Source organism: Atta colombica, unplaced genomic scaffold, assembly GCF_001594045.1.
Source record: "Atta colombica isolate Treedump-2 unplaced genomic scaffold, Acol1.0 scaffold1, whole genome shotgun sequence".
NCBI classification, from domain to species: domain Eukaryota; kingdom Metazoa; phylum Arthropoda; class Insecta; order Hymenoptera; family Formicidae; genus Atta; species Atta colombica.
Window position 1 is genome coordinate 1,787,118 of NW_017259183.1, and position 13,316 is coordinate 1,800,433.

Consider the following 13,316-nt stretch of genomic DNA (forward strand, 5'->3'; position numbering starts at 1 on the left):
TAAAATGTCTACGTATCAGAAATGACACAATTCATAGTGCTTGACACGGTTCACATTTTTTTTATTTTCTTTCTTATCACAATATGACTGCATCATCAAATTATCTCGCTGTTATGTTATCATTACTTTTTGACTTTTTATCGCGCCTGCACTTATAACTTTTTACACTAATAAGAATAGTTTTATTTGCTCCTATTCTCTTTTCCCATTTTTATGTTACTGCATCTTTAGGATCATATAACATTTGGGATCGAGACTGATATAGATAGATCTTTTATAAATAGAAAGATTGGATAAAAAATTGGCCTAAGAGCCAAGAGATAAAATGAGAGTCAGTAAAACGGATGTAATCGTCGTGTCATATACTAGCGTCGTAAAATCTTTTATAGTTTGTTAATATAATGATAATGTTCAGTCTGTGATATGAATATATATATAACACTATGATTTATACGTTTGAAAGCATTATAATTCTTTCCGTAATATATCATTCTTTTCGGATATTAAAACGTGTAAATAAGTTTACTTAGAGAAAATGTGTGACCAAATTTGCTATAGGTAGTAAATTAATTCTAAAAATTGAAAATTATTTTCGTTTCTTCTATTTTCTCGATGTCGACATTTCAAATATCTGATTTAATAATAAAAGAGTTAGGTATTTTTTAAGAAATATTTTATTTTTTTATACTAAATATGTAAGTTTTAAATAAAGCAAATAATTTTTTTCGGCGTTTTTTTCCCCTGTCAATAAATCTTTTAATAATGATGTTATAATATTATAAAAAAAAATTAAAAGAAATTATTTTATGTACAAGAGCGCAACTAGCTACTAATATTAATTTAAAAAATTTTGAATTTCTTTCCATTTTGTTTTATTCTTCCCTCGATTTTTCCAACGTACCGACATTTTAAATAATGAATCTGATAGATGAAAAAATATTGTTTATATATTGTATTTGATTATTGTATATATTAATTTTAAATTGTATATATTAATTTTAAATTACAAAACAAATGAAATAATTTATATCGGTATTTCCTTCCGTAAAAGAATCTTTTGATTTAAGTTTTAAAAAATTAAGAGAAATTTTTGTTGTAAGAAAGAAAAGGAAATCATGTTAAAAATTACAAAGATTTAAAAGAACTCGTTTACGTAAATTGAATTCCTGTCATCGTGCGACCCTTTTTAATTCATCTATTGTTCGTGCATAAAAATCAAATGACTTCGCAACGGAAATGACTTCCGCGTGTGAGATGGCTGGTATTACAATGTTGCATACCAATGAATGTTGCTCTTTGTCGGCGACAGGAGAAATTACAACTTGCCTTTATCTAGATGCACAATACAATCATATGTGGATTGCCTACTTTAGTTGCTTTCCATTTACACGATTCTCAGATAATTCTCACTTGTCATAATTCAGTTAAATGCGCGTTCCTTTTGCATTCTGACAAATAAGATTCAACTGAGTTTTTATCTATAAGCTGCACAAGATTATACGAGACATATGCTTTAGTGAATCTCGTAAACTCACTTCAAAGTGAGGTTATGAATCTGTGTTGTACATGTGATAACTTTTTACCAAAGTAAGCAAGTAATGATGTCATTAATCTGAGTATAAAATACTCAGCTCACTTCAGACTCAGTTTCACTTGTGTGTAAATGGAAAGTAACTATTGTCTTTCCTTCCTTCTAGAATGAATCGCGCGACTTTTCATATCACACTTGGTATGATTTACTGTGTTTGCGATGTTGACGCTCGTGCAAATGTCTCTCCCTTTTATATTAGATAAGTTTAGCCGGCTTCGCTCGTAAAATCAATAATAATAAATATGAGAAAGTTAGCATTCATTAGCATACCAATTTTCATCTTGTTATTGCCGGGATGCGTTCTTGTCGCAGAATATGCCGGGGGAACGTTTGTTATTATGTACTTGTTGTTTGATGGTCTAATTGCTGCCGTTTGTTCAGTCTTCTCGCGAACCGATTATACAAGATTAATAACGTATAAACTAATCATGCTAATTCTATATTTTGTTTACTGAGTACATATTGAGCGATTATTCGCGTGATACACTGTCGGAAGTAAAAGAAATTCCAATTTTTTTTTTTCATTGGTTTCTTTTTAAGATCTTACACTTTGTACACTGTTAAATCTATGCCAAATTTAATTATTTTTAATATAAAATAACGATATATTTAATTAATAATCGTAAGGGTGACTCACATTAGATTAAATTTGATATTATAAATTTAATAGTGTACCCTTTAAAGAAAGACTATTTTTGGAGAGAATTTTTTCTGCAAAAAAGATAAAGTAAATTAAAAATTTATAAGGAGATATTCATTATATATATGTTGAAGTATATAAAATATGAAGTGTACACAAATATTTTTTTGATGGCACTGCATTCAATTTAAATAGATTGCAATGGTTTTTAACGAGCGCATAACCAGTGTACAAGATGATCACGAAACAGTTTGCCCAAGAATTTTTATTTTTTACTAAAGAAATATACAGAGATTTTCAGAAATATGCTTCTTTATGAACATTTGGAAAAAGTATTATTTTTAATCAAAAAATTTTACACAAAAATTTATATTATATTACAATATAGTTTTTAATCGCGAAAAATCATTACGTATTTTGTTAGATAATTAACAAAGATAATTAATAAAATTCTTTGCAAATTTTAAATAAATCGAAGCAAAATTGTAAAAGTTATGATGTATTTTGATTGAAAAATGTTCTTTTGAGAAAAACTTGTTTTTTTATATAAGGACAAAACTTCAAAGAATCAACTTGTAACTTTGAATTTTTCATTTCATCTAGTAGGGCTATTTTCACGTATAAACTATCATTTAAGCGAAAAAATTTCCGATTTTTTTCATTATTTCAAAGATGTAAGGCTTTAAAGAATCATAAAAATAATGATCTTACTTCGTATTACTTCTCAAATAAAATGATATTTGATAAACATATTTCATGAAGCAATTGCGAAATCCTTCTAAAAAAAATAATTCATTTAAAAAATCAATCAATTTAATTCATAATATTATTCTAGCTTCAATTTGTGATTATTTTTCACGTTTGACAATAAGCAGCACGCAGTTTGTATAATTGAAAGTATTTAGAATTTGTATTTAGAATTTACATATAATAGAGAATTTACATATAATAGAGAGTTTTTGTAATAACGTGGATCCAAATACGAAGGACGCTAAAATTACGTTATCCTTTTCTCAATTAGTTGTTAAGAAGAAGATAACGTGACTTTAGCGTTCACTGTATTGCAAAAACTCCGAGAAAAACTCTCTATTATTAGGCAAATCTAGTCTCGATCATATTGACTTTTTTTTATTTATTTCTTTTAAAGAATTATTTATTTTACTTTTTACATTTACTTAATTCGATATGACGTTAAAAAAGTACAAAGTCCGCAGAAATCAGAAATTATAAACTATTGGCAATCGAAACTTGAACTTTGGAGTATCGATTTTTTTTAACAAGAAAAATTCTTGACTTCTTGACTCTCAACTTCTTTACGAAAAAAAGAGGAAAAAAAAAGAATATTTAAAATTAAATTGGCGGAAAAATGACCGCGGAGGATAACAATGATTTGTATGATTATATATAAGCGATGTAAAGATTTTTAAAGGAATTGATAATGAGATTCTGAAAGATCTTTGTCTCAATTACAGAGAAAAATGAAAAAAAAGAAGAGGAGTTAGTCCCACCGGACGGAGGCTGGGGATGGCTGATACTCCTGGCTGCCGTCATGGTCAACCTTCTCATCCCCGGCACTATCAAGTCTTTCGGGGTATTGTTCGTCGAATTCCTTGACATATTTGATGCGTCACCAGCGGCAGCTGCATGGATACCGTCGCTTTGTTACTTCCTATACAGTTCGCTGGGTAAGAAACGCTGCGCGCCGTTGAGTATTTCGAGGTCGCGGGTCTACGTTTTTTTTAGACATCTCTCTCTCTCAGGTCGAGGGTTCCGTTTTTTCGAAATTTGTCCCAGTTTCGTTTTCACGTAATTCGCGATTAAATATTTAGGTGTGTCTTATCTTTGCTTATCACGTCTTATTGAAACGTTAAAACATCAAAGCCGTGTTTACGTTATTTGATTACAGTTTCATGATATTTTTATAATGAAAGGAGAGAGAAGTCTAGAATTATTGGCAATCATTATATTAACTTTCACATTACGTCATGATACACGCTGCGAGCTATGTACATTACATTCTTGCAAAGGAAAAAGATAATGCTAAATTCCGGGAAATATTTGCGTACTTAATTTATCTATTGTCTTATGTTTTATGTATTGTCTGCATGATGTTTACGCGTTTTTCCTCGGGTAGATTATGGATCACGTTGATGAATTCTCTCAAATATATAGTTAGGGATTACTTTGTTTTATCTTTACGCGTATTGTGTGTTTGATGTGTGACAATCTGGATCAAACTGACTGCACAATGCCTTTTTACAAGAACGAAACCGATAATCGCGATAAAATTCCATCATTTATCAGAATTTAATATAAATATATCTGTATAAACAGTTTCTAAGTAAACATCGCTGTTGTCTTGTATTTATTATATTTTCAATGACATTTTATTGTTTCCAGGCCCACTCTCTAGTGTACTTTCGGTTAAGTATTCCTATCGTACGGTAACTTTAATAGGAGGGACGTTCGCCGCAGCGGGGATGATGCTGAGTTATTTTGCGAACTCTGTGGCCTTTCTATGCGTTAGGTAATATAGTTTTACTTTTCATATAAAATAGAGATAAATTAGTTGGTCATTATCTTGTGCAACGAATATCTTCATAAAAAAGTAATCTGTATCACACAAACACAAACACATATCTTTGTTTAAAAAAATAGAAATTCTAGATTTCAGTAAAAACATTTTATTAAAATAATTTTCTCGTTGTATTTAGTTTTACCTTAATAAGATAACATTACTGTAAAAATTTTACCAATAAAATTACAGAAAGAAAAATTATAAAATTACAAAGGCAAATTGCAAATATTCAAATGAATCTATTCGGTATTAATAAAGATGAGCGACGACATAAAAAAAAGAAAGTATTCAAATTCATGTATGAAGAAAATACAAAGAAGTGCAAAATTCAATTTATTTTTTTTGACTTTATTGAAGCTGTATGGTTTTTTGAGTTCGAAATATTATTCGTTGCGTAACATTATTGTTATATATTTATTATCGGAGGCGTTTCGATTGTATGTCTTTGGTGTCCTATGCTGGAATTACTTTTACGCTCCATCACAAGGATTGCTCTCTGAAGCACCAATCTCTCACCAACAGCAACGAATTAACAAAAAAACTAACTTAAAAAAAAGGACTTTCCATCAATTTGTATAATACAAGAATACGAATACAATAAATTGCATATTTTCTTTTGTAATAATATATTTGACACTTAATACATACAACATATATTATCACATTTTCTCGCTTTAGCTTTTGAAAATATTCTTACATCTTCAATTGTTACGTAATCAAGACTTCGCTAATTCTTTTTTAATTGATATCATAGCTATCGCATGACTATGTCTGTGATTTTTTTCTCATTGTATTTCTCATTGTATTTCTCAGAAAATTCTTTATTATTTTTAATTTTGAAAAAAGTGCCTCTACAATTGCACAGATATTGGCACAGTTAATAAGATTCATAACGTTATTGCTAAATTTGAAAAGATTTCCAGAAAACCACTTTTAACTTTAATTCATTTAAAATATCAAGTAAGGTAGAGCTTTATATTTACAAGAGTAGCGCTGTCTATTAAAGTTTTGCGTCCTTCCAAATTTTGCGCTTTACTGGAGCGATACCTGCTTAGTGCTTCGTAACGCTTCCGATTATATTATAATACAATATTACAATATACAGAAATATTTCTTATGCGATTTCCTCTGTTTCCAGTTATGGTGTATTCGTAGGTACGGGTGCTGGATTAGCATTTCCTCCAACTGTATATATTGTGACATCTTATTTTGTACGGTTTCGAGGACTCGCCAACGGGCTCTGCATATCTGGCAGTGCATTAGGTTCAATATTTCTTCCGCCCGTTCTGGGTTTTCTTTTACGAGAATACGGTTACAGGTAAGTCGATGTTTGTCGACTGTTTGACAAATAATTAAAACATTTTTATTACCTGAATAAAATTAATATTTTCTAAATATTTTCTTTTTTAATAAATTTATCATTCAAAATTGAAAATATCACTTCAAAATAAAAAAAAAATATGAATTTAAAAGACAGCTTTCATATCAAAATGTTATAATTAAATTATTAATTAATTTCAAATTTGATTTATCTAAGCGCTCATCAGATTAAATTGTAACAATAGCTTCTTATGTATAATATTAAAGAATAACAAGAGAGAGAAGAGAATAAATATACAGGATAAATATAAGTTAATCTCACATTTATCGAAAACTGATAACACTGGCGCTATGTAACAAATAAAATTACTGTAAAAACAACCTTATATTTATAATTTTTCGATCGGTTACTATGCACGCATTAGGAGGGTTGCATTGAAAGCCGCTGTTCACGTCTAGATGGCTCTAGCTGCGTATGCTGTGATCAGAGACATCTATTACTTATGTCATTTTGAAAAGTGTGAACATTTCCCATTAAAATAGTAAACAAATGCCATTGTTTATACATATGCTGTTCTATAATCGATTAAGATGGAAAATGATAAGTTGTTTTTCCGATATGTACTTCTACGTTACTTTGATTTGAAAAAAAGTGCATCTGAAATTCATCGATTGCTTGCGGAAATTTGATGAATTTGTTCCATCGGAAACAGTATGTAGAGATTGGTTTCGACTTTCGACTAGGGATGCGCCGGATCGTAATATCGAATATCGTATGTCGGATATCCGGAAAAGCAATTTTTCGAATCGGATATCCGATATTTTCCGGATATTTGACCGAATTCCGGATAACGTCTAAAAAAAAAAGGCTGAATAAAAAAAGAAAAAAAGGGAGCGAAAAGAATTGTATCAAGAAAAAAATTTTGCAATAATATATAAGATATTATAGCATTATGAATATGCATATTTATTTATAGAACTTTTATATAACAAAAAATCAACAATGTACAAAAAATCAACATGATGTAATTTAATGATGTAAAATTTTAACCGGATATTCCCGGATATTAATGATCCAATTAATGACCGGTCGAATAGTAAAAAAAGTGCCGGATAATATCGAATACCGGATACTTTTCGGATATTCAGTGCACTCTTAGTTTCGACGATTCAAAAGTGATTGATATTCACGACAATGGCCAGGTCAATCGAAAAAATTCGAAAATGAACAACTGCAAGCTCTATTGGAAGAAAATTCTGCTCAAACACAAGAATTGGCTCAACAGCTTGAAGTCGATAAATAAATTATTTCACGACGTTTACGAGCTATGAGAAGGATTCAAAAAGAAGGAAAATATTTATCATAATTGTTGAAAATTGCCATTTAAACATTTCAATTTCTTTACTTGCAAAGCATAAAAAGAAGTTTCTTGTGGCGTATCGTGACAGATGATGAAAAATGGATCTATTTTGACAATCTAAAATGCAAAAAATCATTCTTAGGTTGATCCTGGCTAACCAAACAACATCGATTCTAAAATGAAATCCACAAAGTAATGTTCAGTATTTTGTGAGATATGGAGGGTGTTTTGTATTATGAAACCGAATGTAACAATCATCGCTGAATGTTATCAAAATTGCCACAGACTTGGAAAAACGGGAAAAGAAAATCGGGAAAGGAAATTAAAATTGGTCATGGAAAACCGGAAAGTCGGAAAAAAATATAAGTCTGGAATTTTGAAATTTGCTCACAATTTCCTTAAACTGCTCCTATTCCAAATAATTGTTATAATTTTTTGAATATATTTGACGTTTATTGTCAAATACATTCAAAATTAAAATACATTCAAAATTTGTGCACTTTAAATGATTTTAACAAAATAATTAAAATTTATATTTTATTCAGTATTTTTATTTGATCTCTCTTTTTCGTCATAACTGCATTCTTTTTTCCAAAACCTAATATTTTTTGCTGACTTGAATTTCCAAAATTTTACTATGCTACTAAGCTTTTTTTGCGTTGTTTTTAATAATATAGATTAGCTTTCCTACAATCTTTGAATCTAAATGTTGAAAATTTTCCATTTTCATCTGGAAAACCTGAAAAAGTCAGAGAATTTTTGAATTCATTTTCTATAGTCAACTCTGGTTATCAATTAGAGTGTTTGAATGATAATTTGATATAAAAACGATCATCAATTGCATCAAATCGCCGAATGTAATTCTTCTCCATACAACGCCCCATATTGCTGTAGCCATAAACAAACATTGATGGAGCTCGAATGGGAGGTTCTCCTGCACTTAGCGTATTCTCTGGATTTAGCATTGGATTACCATCTGTTCCAAAAATCAAAAATTGTTCTTTCGGGGAATTCAACTTCTACCAGAAAAGTGGAAAAAAGTCATGGCTTCCGAGAACAAATACTTTGATTGAAGTATTACACATTCTGTTATTGAAATAAATGCTAAAAAAAACAAAAAAAATAGCGACTTTCAAGGCAATCCTCTAATACATATATATTAGTAGTTAGTAATTGCAGTCATTCTATTTGGCTCTACTGTTAACTGTCAATCTCTTTTCAACGATAATAACAATAAGTTGATTAAGGTCTGTGTGTGTCTATTTACAGAGGTGCAGTATTAATAATGGGTGCTGTCACACTAAATGTCTGGGCGAGCGCGCTCCTGTACCACCCAGTAGAATGGCACTTAGTGTCAGCTCGGCCTCCAGATGATAGCGAGGTGCATGATAATGGAGAGACTATGTCAGTGACTGTCACTAGCAGTCCTGAGCAAGCGACAGAGAAGGGCAACAGTCAGCTGGCATCATTGAGCAACTCGACGAATGAAAAGGCTGCGCCAATCGTGCCGAAGAGCGCATCGAGCGTTGCCTTGGAGTATTATAAGAACACACCAGTGCAAGGTCGCACGCGAAAGATCAGTATGCCCACTGGACGCGAGATCAGTGGACAGATGCACAGCACTCCGACGTTACACGCCGTGCCAGAGCGCGGTGGTGCCATGGTCGAATCCGCCAAATATATTAGGACGACGAGGTCACCGCTGCACTCACCTAGCACGTCGTCTTTCAATTACGTCAGTACGCCATATCACGGTAGCACACTGTCGGTTCTGCACCCAGAACGTGCGTCCACGTTGACGTTGAACGCTATCTCCAGCACATTTACCAGGAAGTCGACGATAAGGGAGCAGAAGCGACGCGAGCACGACGAAAAGGATCAACAGAACAAATTCTTCGATTTCAGCTTGCTCAAAGATCCCATCTATCTCGTCATCCTCATCTCCAATTCCACTAACGCCATCAGCTATACTAATTTCGTTATTTTGTTGCCAGCTTATGCTATTTCTCTAGGTTTCGACAATTGGGACGCATCGTTGTTACTGTCGATCGTCTCCATGCTCGACTTGGTAGGTCGTATCGGCGGCTCCGCTCTCTCTGACATCAAGATCATGCCCAAGCATTGGTACTTCGTCGGCGGTCTGCTCGCCTCCGGGATCTCTTTGGCCATCATGCCCACTTCCAACACATATACCATGCTGTCTGTTTATTGCGCCTTCTTTGGTCTCGCGTCTGGCATCTACGTCGGCATCACCGCTGTAATCATGGCTGATATGCTGGGCACGGAGAAACTCACCTCGTCCTATGGCATCTCGTTGTTCGTCAACGGTGTCATTCAGTTGGTGGGACCGCCAATTTGCGGTATAGTGTTCGAGCAGATCGGCAGCTATGGACCAATCTTTAGTATACTAGGCATCATTCTAGTGTTCGGCTCATCTCTTTGGATCATGGTGCCGTTCATCCGGAAGAGACAGGCAGCGTTAGAAAAGCCCGTCAGGATAGACAAAATATAATAGACCAAATAAACATTATAAAGTATAGACGTTTATCTTCGTCATTAGTATCTGAAAATCATAGTCTTTTCGTTTTACATATTCGAATTTAAGTTTTTGGAATAATCGTAAATATATATACGCGAGCGAGAAAATCATCATCCAAGTTTATGAATTTTAGAATATAAAATTAAATATAAAATATAAAATTATAAAAAAGAAGTTAAACCGTCGAATTGCGTGCGACTCGACATTTTGCGAGGACACGCACGAGCTTAATTGCGCGGTCATTTAAAAGCCGTAAGTAGCGTATATTTAAGTGTGTAAAAAAGAGAGAGAGTGAGAGAGAGTGATCGAATATTATAATATAATATAAACTGTGATGTTAGCACGAATGTCATGTATTGAAGTTACATTGACGAAGTTTTCGGATCGAGCGAGTTATAACAAAAAGAAGTGTTGAAGTTTCGCTTAGTCCGACGACTTTACACACGGAACTGTCTACGATAATTAATTGTTGAATAATTATTGATTACAATAATTATCATTTATCGCCAAGATGCGGTAAATGTGGGAAAAAATTCTTATTATATATCAAGCACTTTTTTGTCTTGAGAAATTAGTTGATGTTTGTACATAAGTAATCAATTCGTATAAAACGTTTATTTCGGAAAACGAAACGAAAACGTTTGTTCTATACTGTCATTATATTTAGTTAATTTGAACGAGGAAAGTAATTTATTGTAAATACTGTTATATTCATTTGCAATTTTGATTATTGTGTGTACAGAGTGAAGTAATTCTTATTTAGAACATTTTTCTTATGATGTGAAATGGAATATTGCATGTGCAGATTTATAATGCAGATTAAAATGAAGAAAATTAAAGCATAAATTTGTTTAATAATAATATTCGATAATATTCTGTTTAATAATAAATTTATCGTTCATCTTTTCAAAATAGGTAAAGATGATTTTATTAAAATTCAATATTATTTTGATATTAAAACGAAAAATTTTCAAAATTGAGAGGACAAAGATTAACAAAGTGCATTTAAAATTAGTGCTTATGAAATGCAAAAAGTACTTAAAATGAATAATACTTAATAAGAATGTAAAAAAATTTGAAATAAGCTTCTTTTATATATTCAAGAATGAAAAAAATTAAAAATATCTATTATATTATTTTTTGATTTTGGAAAATCACACGAGACGAAATATCGATTTATTTTAAGATATAAAAGCTACATCCAATGGAATTGACTTCACTCTATGCTAGTAATTTAGATTCTAATTTAATCACATCTAATTTAATCACATTTACCGCCAAACATATGCCATTGTCTATTATATCGGCGATGAGATATCGCACAATGCAATCTTACACATCGTAGTTCATCTTTATAAAGCGGATTATTTATATAAATATTTTGAGATAAGAATTTTTGAGAAACATGAACGCGTCCTTTCTTGAAAAAAAATTTCTTGCCTTACATCCGAAAAAAGTAATTGTCCTCTCTCTGAAAGTAAAATTTTTCCACCGGTACGAAAACTATAATCTAGTTTTATTCGAGTATTTAGTAAGAGAAACAACAGTCGTGAGAAACTGCTGCTAATTTCGGAATGAAAATGCAATGAGGTAATTTAGCGCGTATACCAATGTCTATGTAGGCCTATAATAAAGTAAACCGTCACACACTGTAGACATAGTCTCTTAAAAACTCGTATATAAACGCTATTTTAATGCTAGAGTGATCGAAAGTGGGTTCTACATTACAAGGAATCATCATCACCCTATTCTGTGACTTTTTAACGACAGTAACGATATTGTTATATTGTCATTGCGCAGCTTTTTTTTACCATTGTACAAAACTTGCACAACAATACAACAATTTTTGTTATTATCATTCAAAATTACAGAATAGGGGCCTTAGTCATTAAAGAAGAGAATCACTTTCGAATAGAGGCTGCCCTTTTTTTTCTAAATTAAGAATAAGAAAATCGAGAGGATCCGCAAGAAGTACAACTACTTGTATGGTCGTGTAAGCAGAATATATTCGGCGAAATGTCGATTTTACTTCTTTCTGTCTTACGACACTCGAAAGAAATTTGACTCGCGTTCCAGGCCCTTCAAAAATCCGCCGGAAACAATGCCTTATGAGTAGATCATAAGTAGTTTGTAAAAATGTGTAATATATAAAAAATATATTATGTTTATATAACTCTATACAAATACACAGAATAAAACTAATGTTTCAGAACAGAGTTCATTGGCATTTTTCCTATTAATTTGTTACGTATTCAAATTATTTAAAAAAATTATTTAAATTCTAGTCTTTTATTCTCGCGTACTATAATTTGTGCACATTTGTTATATTTTTATAATTTTATTTTATAAATAAAAAAGTGAAGTCGAAATTAATCGATATAAAATAGCATAAGATTATAAATTTTTGAGAAAATAACTTAAATGTTGCAATCTAGATCGTGTTTTGAAATAAATACAATTGTAACATTATTCTCTATATTTCCAAAACAAATGCCCGAATTAGGCACTTAGAAATGGTTCACAAGAAAAAAGAGAGAACATTATCATTTATTTTACACTTTATCGATATATTTATACTTGCTTATTCGAATTATGATCTAAGTGACTATGATCGAAATAAAAGCACTTATTTTTCTTTATTTAAGATAGGTTCAGCAATTGCTGGAGTTTCCCGGAAGTTAGGAAACTGTTCCCATGGGGCGGCTAATTCAAATTTACGGAATTCTTGCGCCAATTCTAATGGTTCAATCACTATTCTTTTATGTTCGTCGTCGTAGCGAACCTGAAATATAAATCATTGATCTTTTAATAAAATTTGATAATTAAAATTTAGGACAAAAATTACTGTTAGATTCTTTAAAATGTAAACAATTATGAAATTGTAAACAATTATGAAACATTAAAAACAATGATATACAAATGATATACAACTATTGAATAATTACCTCAACATATCCACTGAGTGGAAAATCTTTCCTCAGTGGATGTCCTTCGAAGCCATAGTCTGTAAGAATCCTACGAAGATCGGGATGATTCGAGAAGAATACACCAAACATATCCCATATCTCTCGCTCATACCAATCAGCAGCTTGAAATACACTGTAGAGAGAATCAACTGGCGTCAACTCGTCGGTATATGTTTTCACTCTGATGCGTGAATTATATCTCAATGATAGCAGATTATAGACAAGCTGTAATGATAAACAGCATAATGACTTATTTATAAGTAAAATCTTTATTGTCTATTTATAACTGTACGTCAATGTAAAATATTCAGGTTTATATCT

At 31.4% G+C, this 13,316-nt stretch overlaps 3 protein-coding genes across 3 annotated transcripts in view; 1 reads left to right on the plus strand and 2 right to left on the minus strand.

Annotated features, from left to right (window-relative positions):
* Positions 1–10,706, plus strand: part of LOC108694362 (monocarboxylate transporter 9) — an 11,756-nt gene extending 1,050 nt beyond the window's left edge. The window contains exons 2-5 of the mRNA XM_018203793.1: positions 3,704–3,916; positions 4,632–4,758; positions 5,948–6,127; positions 8,760–10,706. Coding sequence (XP_018059282.1) covers positions 3,704–3,916; positions 4,632–4,758; positions 5,948–6,127; positions 8,760–10,002 — 1,763 coding nt within the window. The 3' untranslated portion in view covers positions 10,003–10,706. The remainder of the gene's footprint in view (positions 1–3,703; positions 3,917–4,631; positions 4,759–5,947; positions 6,128–8,759) is intronic.
* The window catches only part of LOC108694381 (COMM domain-containing protein 5), a 23,788-nt gene continuing 15,872 nt past the window's right edge, over positions 5,401–13,316 (minus strand). Inside the window, exon 5 of the mRNA XM_018203814.1 lies at positions 5,401–5,419. The gene's annotated coding sequence lies outside the window, so the exon portion shown is untranslated. The remainder of the gene's footprint in view (positions 5,420–13,316) is intronic.
* The window catches only part of LOC108694370 (NADH dehydrogenase [ubiquinone] iron-sulfur protein 3, mitochondrial), a 1,725-nt gene continuing 899 nt past the window's right edge, over positions 12,491–13,316 (minus strand). Inside the window, exons 4-5 of the mRNA XM_018203803.1 lie at positions 12,975–13,220; positions 12,491–12,811 (exon numbers count right to left, since the gene is read on the minus strand). Of these exons, the coding sequence (XP_018059292.1) occupies positions 12,656–12,811; positions 12,975–13,220 (402 nt within the window). The 3' untranslated portion in view covers positions 12,491–12,655. The remainder of the gene's footprint in view (positions 12,812–12,974; positions 13,221–13,316) is intronic.